The sequence below is a fragment of the Hippoglossus stenolepis genome, chromosome 8 (genome assembly GCF_022539355.2).
Source record: "Hippoglossus stenolepis isolate QCI-W04-F060 chromosome 8, HSTE1.2, whole genome shotgun sequence".
NCBI classification, from domain to species: domain Eukaryota; kingdom Metazoa; phylum Chordata; class Actinopteri; order Pleuronectiformes; family Pleuronectidae; genus Hippoglossus; species Hippoglossus stenolepis.
This window is the reverse complement of record NC_061490.1, coordinates 7,011,950-7,031,047: the sequence shown is the minus strand read 5'-3', so window position 1 is coordinate 7,031,047 and position 19,098 is coordinate 7,011,950. Positions and strand designations below refer to the sequence as shown.

At 40.7% G+C, this 19,098-nt stretch overlaps 1 protein-coding gene across 6 annotated transcripts in view; it reads left to right on the top strand.

Moving 5' to 3' along the window:
* adgrb1a (adhesion G protein-coupled receptor B1a) overlaps positions 1-19,098 on the top strand; it is a 156,235-nt gene that overhangs the window by 101,092 nt on the left and 36,045 nt on the right. For all 6 annotated transcript variants that reach the window (XM_047340994.1, XM_047340993.1, XM_047340995.1 and 3 more), the window contains 4 exons: positions 1,362-1,437; positions 8,458-8,560; positions 8,689-8,732; positions 17,480-17,606. In XM_047340994.1, coding sequence (XP_047196950.1) covers positions 1,362-1,437; positions 8,458-8,560; positions 8,689-8,732; positions 17,480-17,606 — 350 coding nt within the window. The remainder of the gene's footprint in view (positions 1-1,361; positions 1,438-8,457; positions 8,561-8,688; positions 8,733-17,479; positions 17,607-19,098) is intronic.

The window sequence follows — 19,098 nt, the reverse complement described above, 5'->3', positions numbered from 1 at the left end:
ACATTGTTCGGTCCTCTCTGTCCTGCAGTTATTACAGACATGGATTTGCCTTGTCAGGCCCCAATGTCCAGCCCACAACAGTCAAGGGATTATGGGAAATAGTGTTTGTCATTTTGTAGAATGTAGGACAAGATGGTGAATATCCCTGCTTTAACCATGAATGTTAAATCAACACTAACATTATAGTGTTTTTTCAAAAACCTTCATGTAATCACATGACATGAAATGCATAGCAAGATTTTGAGAAAAGCTCTGATCCAAGGCTTTATCTTGAGCAGAATGATTATAAATATTGGCACATCTACAAAAGAGAGGGCTTTTAAATGAGGTTTTCTTCCTCCCGGAAAATCATTTATGGGTTTACTTTGTCTCTATGTGGATGGAAACCCTATGATGTTTGGCTACGTTGATACAAATATCGTGTTAAAGAGAAATAGGACTGAGACCTGTGCTTCCTAAATGCACTTACTGTTTCCACTGGCAACCACTGGTGATCAACCAAAACTGAAATCATTAGGATTTTACATTTAATAAGGTTAATTAGGGGTTATTTTAGAAAATTGTGGGCTTGATTAGTAAGATTGATTAATCAACCAGACAAAAACACAGGCTAATTATATATATATATATATATATATATATATATATACACAAATGGTGTGAAAAAGCCATGTGATATCAGGGCTCGTACGACAAGATACAAAAGAAAAAAATTGGGAGGATGTTGGACCATAGTTTGACGAGCACTTCAGTGTACATGCTCAGACACTTTTCAGCCAGGCTCGTGTTTCTTTACTGCTTCACTGCCGAAGTGAAATTTTGTCAACATTGCTCTTTTTTTTTCCCAGGGTGAGGACAGTGTCAGGCTCTGCTGCCTCTATCTGACATTATTATGGAAATTAGCAGTGTCATATCAGATAGAAAAAGATAAACAATGCTGTGTGTATGCACGGATGGTTATGGTGTGTGTGTCTGTGTGTGTATGTGTTCAAAAAGCAAGTCTTTGCTTTTAACTTTTGATATCTGTCTGTGTTACTGTCAGTGCCTGCCTGAATGAAGTTGTGAGTGTGCAGTTGTGTGTGTGTGTGTGTGTGTGTGTGTGTGTGTGTGTGACTTTAAAGCAGTGTGAGAGACAGTGTTTATAGCTGACTAGTCATGTAGGCCAGCTCCAGTGTAAAGAGCTCTGCAGCTCTAGGGGCGGGAGGAGTGGAGGCAGCATGGCTGACCTGCATTCTCCTGTATAGCAGGCCGCTCTACTCACAGACACTGAGCCATTCGGTCTCCACACACACACACTCCTGTCTTTCCTGACTTTGACATCTGTGCTCAGTGTGTGTACCTCTGTTTCTTCCCTTCTGCAGATACAGACGACTCCTCGACATTTGTAACCGGCATCGTTCTGTACAGAAACCTTGGCAGTATTCTGACTCTGCAGAGGTAAGACTGCTGACTGCTTTGCAACCTCAACTGAATGATTGATTGTGAACCCAGGCTCACAGACTGGGAATGTGACAATAGAGCTAACACGAATGTAACCAAACTATAAGTCATAGCAAAGGAGTATTTTCAGTAAATCTAACAGAGTGGATTTATAATCTTGTTGCTGATCAATAGAATATAAGATGTCATTTGTAAAATTTAAAAGAAATAGTGCTAAATATACTTAATTGTACAGCTTTAATAAAAGAAAACATTAAGGTCTAGCTACCAGCTTTTTAATGGAGCTTTCAGCTGCACTTCATGGTCTTCATCGGTTCACTCCTCCAGAGTGGATCTTGATTTAGGGTCATTGAAGCATTTTTACTTCAGTGGTCACTTGAAATACACCAAACTTCGAAAATGGTCCAGTGTTTTGTGGTGCTAGGAACCCTTTCCACATCTGTATGGGGCTGTGCTGTATGATATGGTCAGATTAATTTAGTTTTACAGTCTCAATATGTCCTAATGGGGGTCGCCATGTTAGCTGCTGTGCGCTATGGGTGTTGTTCAGTCCACCAATTTCGGTCCAGACTGAAAGAACATTAATTGGACAGAGTACCATGAAATACGTTTGTGTAAGGGTCAGCAGTGTATGTGTCAGTCTTAATTGCACAATCATAGGAGTGTCATGCAAATAATAGGAGACATGTGAACGGAATGATTTTGCATTGTGCTGAGTTAACTAAGGTCAAGCTACTTGCAACTGTCAATTTTGCACGGGAAATTGCGCACATCTGAAATGGAGGCATTAACAGAAAGTAATTGGGAGAAATATATTTACATGAAGTAATATATTTGTTATTAATGAACATAGTATGTGATTGTGGTGTGTGTTCATTGAATCTGGATTTGAGCTTAATTGACCATCAGTGATATCAAATCATTAGTGTACAACTAGACTTTGTTAAGTCAAAACATTTAGGCGAGAGCATTTACCTCAAGATCCACATCAACACCTGCTCTGTCCCTGTCTCTGTCTCGCTCCCTCTCTGAAGTGACCTATGACCTGTCCTTCAGAGGAAGGTACGTCTTGAAGGTTCCGTACCACGTGCAGTCCAGGAGCTGACTGTGTAATGAGCCACTGTCTGAGTGAATCAGATGCTCAACTCATGCAGATTCCTCTCACAAACTCAGCTCTATATCTTATTGTTGATGTGCCATGATTGAGAACAAGTAAGGGCCAAAAGACTTGAGAAGCAGACAGGTAGAGACAGACAGGTAGAGACAGACAGGTAGATGTATGAACACAATAACAACCAAAACAGCCTGTTTAAAAAGTTTCAGTGCTATTATATTCTCATAACAAATACGGTCATTATCATTAGTGCGTTTTCTTCTGCGGCGGCTTCGGTGAAGGTCCAGTAGGATTAAGGAATTACGCAGACTACAGCGTCAGGCACAGATCATGGTAAAGATCAAGCTGAACAACAGAGATTTCACATTTTCATGCCTCAGTGCCGGGTTGTCTGTCCATTCGCCCGTCCATCTGTTCAATCATCCATTCGTCTCTTGAACGTGATGTCTCAAGAATGCCTTGAGGACATTTCTTCAAGTTTGGTAAAACAACTTGGACTCAAAGATAAAGTGATTAGATTTCAGTGGTTGAAGGTCAAAGGTCACAGTGACCTCCAACCACTGAAATCTGACCTTATGTTGACAGAAACTGCACTGGTTGGTGGGGGCATACAAACGTAGTGCAGTATTTGGAGTTCACAGATAGAATGGTCATTCATAAACCCAAAGAAACCAACCATACTGACCCATAGATTGATAACCCTCCTTATAAACCTTAAGATAGTGAACTGCTGCTCAAGGGGTATACGCCCACGTGGTATGCTACTAAAGAAAAGACACTAAAGGAAAGAAAAGACTGAATGAGACAAAGATAGAATAGGAAAAAAGGGATCGATCAGGTTCAATTTATCATCGTTTCAATTTATTGTATCCATTGTTATTTTAGAAAACTAACAAAAGACCATGACCATGAAATTACTCCAAGTTACTGTAACAATAACAACTTTTGTGATATTTAAAAGACAAAAAACATCAAATAAGTAGAAAGAGTTTCAGTCACATAGATCAGTTGACAACAATGATTATGTAAAATCGCAATGTTTACAAATCCCTTTATTGAACCAGCTTCGAATTGAAATGTAGGCACTTGTTGCTGAAAGCGTTGAACCGTGCGTCAGGATCTAGTACACAGAGGGTTTTAATGGATCGTCACAGCCCAGTCTGGCCATTTTACATCAGCGCTGGAGTGAATGTTTACAGCTAAATGGAAACAAGGATTAGATGCAGAAACAGCGGCACTGTTGGTGGGTGGCCCCGTGTATGTCTTTTATCTCCGTGAGTAAAGGGATTTCTTCGCACAACTTGCTGCTGTTGCTGTCCTGATGATCAACATTTATTTCAACAGAGCAGTGTACGTGCAGCCCTGTGTAATTATATATATTTATGTGCCTATGTGTGTATGTTTATACAGAATGAATGCAGGCTGCTGTGAGAAACAGTCTGTTATCCACGGCTGTGGTGAGAAGCTCTGTGTTATAATAATGTTGTTAAAGCACATAATGAAGTGGTGGCATATGGGAACAGGGAAATGTGGCAGAGCCTCTCGCTCTCTCTCTCTCCAGTCCTCCCACTTAGTTCAGAATCTCTTGATCGCTGCCGCTCATTTTTCTTCTTTCTTTCTTTTTTCTTTTTTTTTGGGGGGGGGTCTCTTTCCTTTACATCCTTGTCTCATCTCTTCTTCTGCATTTGAGTCCCGTCTCAAGGAAAATGAGATGAGTTTGAGGCAAGAGACTAGATGACACAAAAGTTTAAGTTGACTGATTGTGTTTTGGAATGGTGAGGGTGTGATTGTGCATAGAGGATATGGTGATGATGAGAGGAGCTGGAAAACGGAGCATGGGCTGTTGAACATGTTGGGCTGACTGGAAGCTTTCGGTGTCAGTACTTCCAGTAGCAATTCACTTTTTACTGATTGTCTCTTTCCACATGATTGATAGTACCTATAAAATGCAGAAATTGCAATACATACTAAGCAGCAAGGACAAATGTAAAATAAAAAGGCACATAAATGGTATAATATATAGGTATTGAAATAAAATGTGGACCACTTCAGAAAAATCCTTAGACCCTTTGGAGTTCACTTAGCAGTTAGGATTATATGTATGTTTGCTCTGATTCTGGCAACCAGACACGGCTGAGTCAGCAAACTGTTGCATGTTTTGCTTAGCAATGATGGCTTATGTGGTTTTGATCCCACCAGACACAACATAGCCTTTCACTGTTCAAAGTGGATTTGATGAAATGCTTTAGTATTGTGTGGCAGCTGTGTGACCTTTTCCAGACTAGAAAATGTCTAAAATGTCAACACGCCTTTTAAAAGCTTATGGGACCTGTTGCCTTTGATAGTATTTCGATGGATGTCACAGTTTTCACTCAGGGTATTCCTCAGCCTAATATTCAGAATTTATTCGCAATTTTGGACCACATGGTCCACCATTTTGGTTCTCCACTTGCAGCTCACAGTTAGTGGATGAATTGCAGTGAATTGCTTGTATTCGTGGTCCCAGTTGGGCAAATCTTATAGTGGTTCTCCTGTAGTTGAACCATGAAGTTGACATGTTTGGTTTTGACTGCAATGGCTTCATGACTATTGCATTGATTGTGATAAAATTTGTTACAGCCATTCATGTTTCCCAAAGGATGAGTCACAGCGGCACATTTATGATTTGACATTTCATCCAGCACCACAACCATTTCAAAGATTTTACTTTAGCTTTAAAATACCTCAATCATAGTTCATCCCATTATGTATTTAAACCTCCTGTGTCTCCCGTGTGTTTAACAGTTTTTACTTAAAATGAAATGTTCTCTCAGCTGTTTGATGGATAGCAATGAAAATTAACACTGAGATCCCCCAAGAGGGAATCATGATAATACTGATGATTCTCCATCTACTAAACAGATCGGTAATGTGGAGCACACATTAGCAGTTGTATTTTGTATGATGATCCTGCAGCATCATCAGTTTAAAATAGAAAATCATCATCCAATACATCGGGATATTGCTCATTAGCAAACTTAGGCGAATTTTGCAAAGACTTTGCCATCTGAACGTGAACACGGCTGCATTGTGATTGTGGGCTGATGTTTATTGTGAGCATTTAACTCAAAGCTCCAGGCAATGTGGTACACAAAATACAAAACCCCAGAGCTGCTAGCTTCATAATAGTAGTAAAAACAAAGTTATAAAGTACTTCACCTGGTTTTCAACAGAATTAATAAACAAAACCAAAACACTTTCATAAACTAAAACAATAAACCAAGCACTAAAATATTAGCAAAATAAACTATTAAAAAAACAGGGTGCTAGGTAAACAAAGAAATAAAAAGAGATGTTACTGATTCTACAAATCCTCAGACAGGGAGTTTCAGAGCTGAGGGGCCTTGACTGCAAAGGTCCGGTCATCTTAAGTCAGACAGAAGAGCTGAGGCAGTGCTGGGGTATATTCAAGAGAAATAAGTCAGCACTATAACTGGAGCAAAGTCCATTAAGTTATTTTTGAGGGAGTCAGTAAAGTATATTCTAAAATCAAAGAGAGGCTCAAACAGGGGTGAAATTATATTTTCTTCTAGTATTCGTTAAAAGCAAAGAAGATGTTTTGTACAAGCTGAAGGGCCTACGTTGGTTTTTTCGACTCAACTTTGAATTACAGAACTTGAAGTGAGACAGCGTGACTGTGTGTGAACACCTGATATTTGAGATGCTCCTCGGTTGATTTAAAAACATGACTCGGTGACTCCTGGAACTGGTTTCCCAACGCGGGGCTGCTGTCAAATATTACAGCCAGATTTCAGGTTGCAGTTTTTGCATTTGCAGACGGGAAGCCGAGATGTTTTTGTAAGGTCTGTTTTTACTTTGCAGGACCAAACTGATATTCCTGATTCTTTCTTTGATATCCATGGTATTAAATAATATGCGTATTATATCTGACAGCAGGAACATATACAGAAGAGGAAGGGGCCAAGAATGGACCACAACATGTTTGCAAAGTATTATTTGATCCAGTCAATCTGAATAGAGTGAGCATCTGAGCGGAGCTGAGATTTAAAAGAATTAAAGACAAAAAATAAAAGATTAGGAACTTTTATGAGGGCAGTTCCAGAGCTATGATGTTAGTGGAAATCTGATGAAAAATTTTATAGGATTTAATGATTATTCATAAAGCTTACTCGACTCTAATCGTCTCTAAAACTTTTGATAGAAATGGTAATTTGAAGATGGGTCAATAGCGATTAAAATCAAGGGTCATGGCAGCTTTTTTTGGTTTGTTACAGGGATGTTGGAGAAATATGAGGATCTGCCATCTTTTACTGCTTCATGATATGTGGAACAGTCTTTCTTTTTAGCATTTATGTTCTGCTTGTCTGCACTTTCTCTTTATTTCTCTGGTGTTATTTAGACAAGGCGTGCTTATGAGTCCATTTAACTTTCCTGGTTTTTGTCACTTTCATCCAATAGCTTGTCTGTAGACATATTTTTTTTGTTATCATAATTTTTAGATGCAGTTGTGAAAGCCTTGTGAAAGTGGCCAATAGAGTTGGTGTAAAGGATGTGAGAGCACAGAACAAACCACAGACAACCCGTGACTAAAGGATTCATATCGAATTATGTAATTTTAAATAACAGATGGTAAATGGAGGCGTTATCGAATTCTTGACTGGTAGTCTACATAACCAAGAGTCCAGAATATATATGGGGCTGAAATTCTGAGCCAGACAGGAGAATGTTGAGTTTGAGTGCTCGTAGAGACTGAGTATGTGAACAAAACTGTTCCCTTTATACCTCGGTTCACAAATGAGCTGAAACATCACCAACTTTAACCACAGCACTCTTTTTGATGAGAGCAGGTTGATTCCTATCAGCGTCAGCCGGGTAGGCACCCTGCAGCATTTGGCTGAAGGGGTCAGACACATTAAACGCCTTAATGTAATGTTCCCCATGCAGAGTTTAGAAGGGGGAGGTGGCGCAGGTGGAGAATGGAGCAGTGCAACATCAGACCCCTGGTTGTTGCTGACTTGCTAGGGTGTGGGTAGACAACAGATATAATCCATTTAGCCTGGAGATGGTGGAATCACAGGCGGCTGCACCTTCACTAGAGAGGAACCTTTTCAGCACATCCAGCACAGATTGCAAAGCGTCAACCAGCCCAGCGAGCACCAGGCAGTCCTCGCATTGGCAGCCAGGCCTCGTGTGTGCATGGACTGATGGTTGCTTGCTGGGCTGGTTAAAGAGTAATGACTGACCAAATAAAAAGTAATCAGTGATTCTTACCAGCGGTGTTTAATCAATGACAGTTAATAGGATGTGTTTTTAATGGCCTTTTCTATACTGATCTCTTTACAGTCATCTGAATGCAGCAGGTGACTTTTCTATTAACAGTTTCTAGTCAAACACCAATTATTCATGACAGATCCATTGTTTAAAAAACTAGCACCACAGTGTTGCAAAATAATCAGACAAACGTACCTATTCAGTAATAACTCACTTACTAATATTACCTGATTGCCAGCAATTTTCCTAGATATAGAGCTAGATTCCAATTTTCAGGCTCTGTACCTTCTAGACAACAATATGTTTCCTATGAAAACAACTCCACAGGATTCCTAAACAGCCAGCTCGTCATGACAGGATGAGTTCTGAGTTTCAAGTGGATGACAGTCGTGAATATGACTTTCCACGATTGTTACAACCTCTAATACGCCCACTCAGAAGATTTAATCTTTCTGGTTCCACCCTGTTTCCAGTTGTGCTGCTGGTGCACCAGGCACAACTGACCTTGACAATAACAAAGTGTACTTGGTACTCTCCTGAATTTGACTACACTCTGTGCCCTTAGCATCAGGTTTTTATAGGGCCCTTAAAAGACATATTACGATGCTGAGGTTTCTCTTCTTCATTTCTAGGAACAGCACAGTCCTCAACTCCAAGGTTTTGTCAGTGACTATCAAGCCCACGCCTGCTTCCCTCTCTGCTCCGGTAGTGGTCGAATTCTCTCACCTGTACAACGTAAGTGACTGATAAAATGTTGTATTTAAGAAATTCTAAATGTTATGCTTATGTGATATGATGCTCTACTACTAGGAATGTTCTAGTTGGTGGTGACCATTTGTTTTTCTCGATGCTCCATCTTTTAGGGGACCACTAACCAGACCTGTATTTCCTGGGACGAGAGCGAAAGGTAAGATCCACGATATTCTTAATTTGACATGTGACCATGCACACACCCTAACTTGCTAATATGGCAAACTGGATTGTTGTAGCTCTTCAAAAATGGATCCATGAAACTATTAATTGTGGTGATTGTGTTGGAAAATGTGCAATCCAGCATTTTCTGAGTTTGTTCCAGCTCTGTGTCAGGATATTTCAGCCCCTGCTGCACTCTTTCCTTTTGTAAATCTCTAATGGAGTTGCACTACACCAAAACCTCAGGCCAAACCAATATACTGGAAGAAACTGCTGGTCAGATTTTTAAGAAAAGTGCATCCATCCTTCCCAGAGGATGAAACTTAATACATTTAGTAACTCCATCATTGAATCTTTTAATACCACTAAGGTCCCACTTGTACTCAGGGAATATCAAAGTTTAGGTGGCAGATTGCCATGAAATGTGCTCTCCTGCTCCTCAGATGACCCAGAAGACAAAGACTTTGGCTTCCCACAGTCCATTTTTAAAACAAACATTAACTGTAACAATATCCCTTCTAGTGGTAAATGTCTCAGCCCCTGCTGGAATATTGCAAACCAGTTTTCAAGCTTGGCTGAGGTGCAAACGTTGTGAAAAGTCTAATGGAAATGTGACACAAGTCAGTGAGAACAGTCATGATGGACATGAAGCAGGGGACTAAAATATTCACTGAAGCCTCCACCTCACTGGAGAGATGCCCTCTGCTGCAATAGTTTATTAGCAGCCAACCCTGACAGGAGAATTTACACTACTCATTGTTTGTTGTTTTTAAATGATAGAATTAAATGGCAATGATCAACATTTTTCTTTGTCATGATTCTTGAAACATCTTTAATGTAATAAAGCGAAATATTTCTATCTTTAAGAGCCAGTAAGCTCAGACACATGTTGAACTCTTTTATGGCACAAAAATGAGCAGTGATCAGCTATTTCAGTCTCCTTAATAGAAATAGATTTTTTTCATCAATATCAATGAAACATTCCCTGACAAATCAGTGAATATTGAAAAAACGTTAATGGGTTCTTCCTTGCCTCATAGTCCTTGGTTCCAAGAGTTTTGCATAATGCTGCTAATAGACAGACTGCAATGACAAACATAACCTCCTAGGCAGATATAATTACTCCAGTAACAATGGCATAAACACCGGGAAACCCACATGTGGTGAACAGCACTTGCGGGAGTTCCCTGTGCTTCATGTGGGCGTTTTAGAGACACCATGTTCCCACTGAAAGTTCCACGGCCGGCCGCAGTGTTTTTAATCTTGACAAAGTCAGTGCGCCGCAGAGTGTGTTGGACAGCTTGGCAGCTCTTGTCTGGGACAACGCTAACCCCACACTATCATTGCTACGACACTGATGCAGCATGTGGAAAATTAAAAGTGTCGCTCACAGCTTTCCTCCCTCTCCCAGCCCACGCACACACATCGACGCGAACGACAGAGAGCAGTTCGCACTTGTCTGAGCCAGACAGAGGGAGTGGGCAGTGAGCATGCAGGGTGAAGAAAGAGAGATATACACATTCAATTTTACTGCTTCTGTGGCCAGATTCAAAGCACTTCTCATTTTGCTCCTTGTTTTTAAGTGTCCTATTTGTTTAACACAAGAAAACTGTGTGAGCAGTTAGAGCGTGAGCAGTAAGCGAGGGGGACATTTTGCAGCCTTTCTGCAGTGCAGGCTTGGACATTTGCATTTAGATGGGTGCATACACTTGTGTTAAAGAGACGGAGAGCAGAACATTCATCGTCTCAGTCAAGGGATTAACAGAAGTTCGGCTTGGCACATATAGACCTGTAGCAAGACAACACGCCAAACAAAGAGACAGAAATGATTACGAGGGAAAAGTGGATAAATATTTAGTAACTGAATAGATTTTAGGGCGACAGCCTGCCTTAATAATAGAAGATTACACATGGCTTCAACAAGACAGTTGAGACATCCACAGTCACACATAATTGCTACTTACAGCGTTACGTGACATTCAAAAAACCCTGAAGCTCTTGAATGGAGGCTCGATTCACCTCAACCGCAGAAGAACCAGGCCTTTATATCAAAGGCACAATCTTCCATCTAATTCCACATTTCTATGAAAATGCTTTGTCAACATTTGGTAAGAGAACTCCTTACTTCCTGACCTGTAACCATAGAACCTTTTCCATATTTATCCAAAGTCGATAAATTCAGGATAAGATGCTGATCACATTTCTATTCTTTGAAATATATATATATGGGTTTTTTCCTTTAAAACCACTAAATTCAACAAATCCTGTACCAATATTTGACATCAAAGACCCCGGTGCGATCCCTTCCTTTGCTACTATGGGCTTTTATTTTGAAACTCCTCCACTGGAGCGCAATATCCATGAGAATCAGAAATGCAAAATTAAAAATGGCAACGTAGACGTGACAACAACTCATTAGTGACTGAGAAGAATATTAAAAACAAAAATTCCGAGCAGCAAAGGAGTGATGAGTATGACATGGCTCTTGTCGTACTGATGAAATCTGTTATTTATCGTTCACACAGTTCGCTCCCTCCGTGGAGTTTTTCCACTTCCTTTATCATCCAGCAGCCTATATTTCTTTATGCTATGTTATTGAAATCTTTTTTGAATAATAAATTTCAATTTAATGAATTTTAAGCAGTTTTAATCAAGAATTATTACCATGATATTTGAACAATGTTGACCTTGGCCACTTCCCAGACATCCACCTTCCACAAACATGAGACCCAACGCAGCAGGAGAGACAATGACAGAAACGTAGCAAGGACAAAGAATTTAATCTGGCATATTGAGGTTGGGGGTTGGGGGCTGCGGGGAGACATGTTCTATGCAAAATTAAAATCCATCTTGGACAGCAGCTATGATTAATGAGTTAATATTTGGGGGAGAAATTGTTATCGGAGGAGGCGTCCTTGTCGCGTTGATAAGAGCTGTGAGGCAGCCTGGGCCTTCACTCGCCCCACGCTTCAATCTCCTGAAATCAATAACACGACCATCAGCAACGTCTCTTTCAGCCTCACTCACTGTGACAGTGTTACTTAGTTTTGTTTACAGTCCGTCTTAACTGATGTACTATAAATACTTGAACTTAATGCGATTTGGCATCAGTCTGCTTCCTGACACGACAAGAGAACATCTGACAATACTGACACACTCATATGAATGCAATCGATTTGTCTTTGTGGAAGTTCATTATAAAGAATCTCCATCATAGTTCCAGCAGCGTTGAATGCCTTTATTAGAGAGTCGACAGGAAATGAGAGGGGAGACAGATGGGGAACAACATGCAAATGCAGGTCCCCCGCCGTACGTGACCTGGAGATGTTCCTTGAAAGTGACCCTTCACAATAACATTGGATGACAGATTTAAATATTCAGTTTTTACATAAATTAAAGGTGGCGCAGGATAAGAGACGGTACCGCAATGTCCCATTATGCAGGAACGACAACATTTGGAGAACTAGCACAGCTTCACTCAGTTACACTACCTCTGTCTAAAGTGAATGGTAATTTGAAGTTATGGTGATCAAACTTAAAGTCATTTGTATTTCATAAAGTCAGCCTTACGTTTTTTTTTTTGTCATCCTTGGTGTTGAAATCAAAATGCCACTAATTACTTCTCAGAGGGCTCAGTGGCATGATTATTCATGCAGCACAGCTTGCTGCTTTTTCAATATTTCCCCTCAACAAAGGGAACAATAACTTGGTTTACTGATTAATCGAGCATGCAATACATCAGTGGCTGTGAATTTCACCAATGCGCCGACTGCTGCCATTATGCACTGTGAGTTTTTTTTAAGATAATTACAGAGCCGGTATTTACTTTTTCCCATTTTTCACAATACTCGTAGGTTGACTATACATTGAAAGCCTTACTGCACAGACAACGAATGTAAAGGGCATTATGATGTTTAATAATAACACTATATGCGTTTTGTTTGTCCATACATTTCCAGGCACATGATCAAATCATAACATGTTGTAATGAAAACATAAGTCTTCTTTTTGACTTTTAATTATCCTGCTTGGGTATAATCTCAACATCTGCTCAAATGACTGCATCATTAACACTATTTACTGAGACTTAGCTCTGATGACTTTCTTACAACATAGGTAACATTACACAAGGCCACAATAAAGTGTCCTTGGTTATCTCATTGTCATGTACATAGTGGTTGATGAAGATACCACACAATGTTCACCAGCTCTGTTTATCTAATCATTTTTATAGTGAGATCCGATCACAGTGCAGGCACAGATGAGAATGATTATTAAAACCAAAGGTCCATGATCACAAGTCATTGGCCAGATTATGACTCATGGTCCATATCACATGTTAAACCAGGTGGAAATGTGTGACTGCGAGAGCAGAAAACCTGGGAACTAGTTTGTATTCATGTCATCATGAAACAAATTTGACCAATTCGACAAACATCTGCCAAATCCCATTGATATTTCCCTCATTTCTTACTTGAAATCATACTATCACGTACAAAAAATTAAATCAACAACACTCATTTGCCTCGGATGTTAACAAATATTGTTTCACAGATCTCCTCTTCTAGCTAAACCAACGTAGTGACACAGAAATGGTTGGGTATCAACATTTTTAAAAGTCACTTTCATCTCTTCGTGTAACGGTTGAAGACTTGGCTTTTTGGTTGTCAATGTTTTTGACCAAATAATTAAAGTCACTTCATTATTATTATTATAAATATTACTTGACATTGTCCATGTCCGATTTGAGTGCTGTATGCATAGAATGGCCCTGTAGGGCTGCAGGTCAAAGCAGGCCAGTTACCTAAGCAAAAAACTAAAATCAGATTTTGGTTGGTTGATGTTTATAACAGGAAACATTCCATATACTTGCATGACTTCAAACAGTCAGTACAGGGCAGGATACTGTTTCAGGTCCTTTGAGAGGAGAGGTGTTTTTATGTAGGTTCCACATTTGTGTTTTCAGACTGCAGCCACTAACAGCCTTGCTTTGGATCATATACAGATCAATCTTGCTGTCTAGTTTATGTTAAGATGCCTCAGTTCATCCAAAGTGTTGGAGCGGACCTCTGCGGACTAATCAATTTCTATATTACCATTATAGGAGAGCGGGTGAAGGTGAGTGGGCAGGGGTCATGTTTGTTTACAAGTTCATATGAACAGACAGAGGCGGCATTACAGGCTGCACACAGTCCACTGTATTTATATTCAGAGCATGTTAATCCATTGTAACTCGAACAGTCTAACCAGCCAACTCACCAGCTGTTTGAGGATGAATATTCTAATAATCTTAACCTTGTAGCTGCTGGCTACGGACGTGTTAGGGAAGTTTTAAATTAAGTCAAATTAAAGAATGGTGATTATAGGACCATGATTAACATGATTAAGGAACTCTATATTCTTGTAATGTTAAAATTGGAGAATCTATATTTAAAGGGGTGCTTCTGTGTTGTGGTAGCACTTCTGTGAAGGTGAGGGACGTGCAAGACAGATATAAAAAAAGAGCAGTTAAAACAGGAGCAGAGGAGGCTGACAGAAGGTGGATTTACATCCACCTCTTTGCACTTTCAATGCTCTGACAAAAAGTGGACCCCACTGTATATTTCCTCTGTGCTGGCAGACTGCTTTTCATCCATGTGGCCTGTTCTTGGCAAAGGACATTCTTCCATGCAGCGCTGCTACACCAGCACCTAAATTATCCAATTAGACGGTGAGGCAAGGCTGTCTGGAGGCCAATGTGTGGCTCACAGAGAGGCCTAATCACGTCAGCCATACAGAGAAACTGCACTGAGTCCTAATATATTGGATTTCTGTTAAAGGTGATGTGCTAATGTCAACACTGAGTCACCTCCCGGGGCTAACACACACACACACTGCAGTAAACGAGGAAGTTCTGCTTGCTGCCCTTTATAGTTCAGTCACTTTAAGAAAGTCAACTTTGATTAATTTAGCTTTACCATTGTTAAGGGGCTCTCAGCCTCCTACAATGGGTGGGAAGAACCCATTAATTAACAATCATTTTCTAAGTGTCTTCAATTACAATAATGATGATCCATTAATGGCTCATCTTAGCCATTAGATGCTTTTGGAAACAAGGACCTGGAGTGAGAAGACAGGGGAGCAAAGCTAAAAGCCTCGGGTTTGATATCCGCTCATGCTTCTGGCACTGACTGGAATGACAACAGAGCGTCTCTGGCAAATCACAATGGAGATGGAAAGTGATGCAGCTGTGTCCAGTGAACTTTGGGGTTAAATTGGACTTGGTGATGTATAACATGTGTAGAATAGTGAGCCTGCTGTGTCCCAATTCAGGGGCTGTATCATTTGGAGGCTGCATTTGAAGAATGCACGGCTGTACCATTTCAAAGGTTCTACACCTTGGAAATCTGTCCTTCCATTCCCAGTCAATGAAGGATCCAATGGGCGCCTGAATTGGGACACAGCTTGCATCACTCCTGTCAAAGCTTGACTGACAATTTCATAAACCACATGTTCATTAGTCATCAAGCTAATCACAAACTGCCCCATTATGAAAAATCAAGCTCCAGCAAGTCCTGTGTCAAGGATGTATTATCATCACAGAGATTATGATATAATCAATGCAGATTCATCTTTTCACCTGACACATGCATAGGAAGCCAGTTTCTCTTTTCTAATTTGTTTCTAGTTAAACTCACACATTGCAACTGAATTCTATTCATCAGACTCATACATCAATGTTTAAACACATACATAAATCATTTCCTGATGGCTTATCCTTTATTTGGGTCTATATATTTATCTGAGCCACTTTCAAAGAGCAGCGTGATTGACATTTCAAGTGGCTGCTATTGTCAGTGCCTGACAAATTAATTTGGATTCCATGGCCAGAGTACAAGTTTGAGTCAAAACGTGCACGCTGCTCAATCAAGTCGATGTAAATTCAGGTCAATCAAGTTGATGTAAATGTGTGCGAGGAGAATTAGAGTCTGTCGCCTGGTGCTGCCTGTTGTTAATTCATAACAGCCGGCTGCTTTTTCATCAATTTGACTTATTTGCTTAATTTCTCTGTGCGCTGAAGCAGATTAATGCATGGCCAGTCCGTGTCAGCAGCGTAGTCAAATGGAGTTTTGCTGTCTAATTGCCAGCGGTGTCAAATTAGCAAATCCTACAGGAACAATGTGTTATAGGCCACTGCTTTGAGTCACCAATGAAACATAAAAAAACACCTCTGGAAGGCTGGTGTTCGGTGTACAAGTGAGCATAAATCATGATGAACTGCATATTATCGTGATTAAGTCAATGTCAATTACAAGTTGATATGTTACATACAGTACTAGCATCATCTATCCCCAGTTCTACTTAAAGTCTAAATTTGAAAGTAAGGCGCTGGGCATTGTTTGGACTGGAGTAACAGAATCAGAGACAGGTTTAGGAGTTTTATTGTTAAACAAGGTAAAGAGTGTATAGGTTTTGAGACGAAGACAGGATTCCAAAGAGCAGAGAAGACCGGTGGTGCACAGACTGAGGTTCTGGTAACAGGTAAGCTGAAGAGCAGGTCAGGCAGGTGCGACCCAACCAGGGGACGAGGACGAAGCTGGATGAGGCAGGTAACTGACAGGAGCTGGATGTTGAACCTGAGGTGCAGACAAACAGGAAGCAGTTACTGGCAGTAGTCTCAGAAACTGGATTAAAGCCATAATAGTGCTAGGAACAGGAGAACGGAGCCACGCCCAACAACACACACACACACACATGTGGAAAGGGGAAATATATAACTAAATACGGACAGTGGGAAGGTCATATAATTTTACTTTGCTTCTTAGTGCAAAGTTACAAAGTCATATCTGATCGTCACTGAAACAGTAAAGGAAAATTAGCCATAACTAAAAGTAAACATTTTATTATTCTCAACTTTTCATCCTGAGTTTGTGTCAGTAATGAGCCTCCACATAACCTCATCAGCACCCGTGTCACATCGGAGCAGAGGTCATGGACAAACTATTTTTAACAGCTGATTATCTATTTCTTCAAATGAAGATCTCTCCCTGACTGGCCTCTCTTTGCCCCGCACACGGGTTTTGACTCGTCCTTGCAGGAAAAAAGAAAAAAAAAATGTTTATCAATGTAGGATGACTTCCCAGAATTCAGCTGTGCTACGCCATAAACTGTAGTGTAGCTTTCTATTAAAAAGACTAAAATTGCAAACTATATATATAAAAATGGATGTATAAAACAAAACTGATAATAATAAATTAATAATTAAGAAATTAGGTGTAGGGATTATATTTAGTAGCATATTGATTGTTTACTAGTATTTTACAATAATACGAAAAATAAATGTAATAATGATAATAATTAAAATGCCAATAATATTAAGAAATTATTAGTATTATAATACAAATAAAATTAATGTACGGCTGGATGGGGATGATGTTGGTGATAGCAGGGGGCTGCCCGGTGTAACGCATCCAGGCAGAGAGCTGCAGCACGCCGCCTCACAGCCTCCTCATCACCGCCTTCACGTCGCTCCGTGCGCCTTCGCCTGCGCCCGGCGGAGGTGGACAGTGGGTGAACCAGACGGTGGGACGCGCTGGGATTTCAACCGCTGTTCTTATTTGTATTTTTTTTTTTTGCGGGGACTGTCTCTGTATTCACCGCAACGCTTCTCTGTGTGTCTGTGGTCGCCTGTGTGTGTGTGTGTGTATGCGCGCGTGTGTGTGTGCGCGTGTGTGTGTGTGTGTGTGTGTTTCTCCCGTGCAGCTCCTCTCTGCTGGGATCCTGGTCTGCCAGGGGCTGCAAAACCGTGCTACTCGACTCATTCAGAACCAAATGCGTGTGTGACAGACAGTCCACCTTCGCCATTTTAGCACGGCTCAATCCCGACATGGTAAGTCCCACTACCTCCCTTCACTTCCTTGGTGTTAAAGGTGTCGAATACCGTGTTTGTTTTTTTCTCCGTGAGGCTTTTTTTTTGTGTGTGAATGCATCAGCTGTTTTTTTTTTTTCCATAGGGCGTCATTGTCATTACATATCAACAGATCCTCCCTCTCCTCTCTTCCTCTCCCTCCTCCTCCTCCCTGTCTCCACATGCCAAAACCGTCCTGAAAGAGGTTATTATAGGCTTTATAGATTTATTACAGGCGCTATAGATTATATATAGCCTATATATACACATGTCCAGTTTGCACCTAGAGGGAGACGGTGCTAACCTGTGCATTAAGCTGTCAGACGTAAGCTGCTAATGTTCATACATGGTGAGTGGGATTTAATGTTACCTTCAAGCTGATGATCACCTGCATGCCCCCTCCTCTCCCCTCCCCACCACCACGTTTCATATTTCACACGAAACACCAACAATCCATGTCCATATTAGCATATTTTATCATATTAGACTGTCACCGGTGTCTCCATGGTTACCAGGCCCCACAGAGAACATGCCGAATGAAGATTCAACAATGGGCACAACAAAAAAAAAAGGAGACATGTTTTAATGAGGCTTAACACACACTTCCCTTACATGGTGGCTGCTGCAGCTGGACACAGCGAGCCAGCAACGTGTGTGTGTGAGATAATGGAATTTTTTTTTTTTTTTAAATCGCAGCAGAACCCCAGTGACTCAAACATGTCCCAGTTTCTTTGGGGAAAGGGCAGTGTCTTTGCGGGAAATTTTCATTCTGTGCGATTAGTTATTATTAGACTGGAAATTGCCTCGGAAGCAATTTGTTCACTAGTTGCCCTGGTAACAGCATGGGCACCGAGGCTCTCTTAAAGACATAGGAGGCAGCGTGCTGTTCATCCTGCGCGGCCTAGAAGGAAGGCTATGCCAGGGGAAGCTGTGGATTGCACCGAGAAAAAGGTTTCGGCTTCGCCACCGTGAGTCTGCCACATTTGATTCTTCATGCTCAGGATGTGTGTTTATTTAAGTCAAGGTACTGTACAGTGTGATGGCTTTGGCCAAGGCAGTCCTCATGTTGAGATGCTGCAGTGGTGTGTTCCATTTGTGCTTTGTCGTCCAATTGTTCATTGGTTAATTAGATGACCGACAGCGAATTAGTCAATTGCAATTTAAAGGTATAGCTCAGCCTTTTTGTAAATTATGTCTTAAGCACAAGCCTTTTGTGGAGACATCTACAGTTCATTGATTCACACGTAGCTAATCATGTCAATTTGGAGTTACTGTATTTGCTGGGATCATAGACCACTTCCTTCTATTGTGCAAGAATGAAGCTAGAATTGCTTTGATATGGGCGCTGCCATCTTGTGCTGGTGACGTCATTTTGTGCAGTAGTGATGGAGGGGTTGCGCCGCAGTATCAAAGTCCCACTGATACATGCACTTGACTAACCGGGTCAGTCTCAGCTGTCAATCATGATTATTCA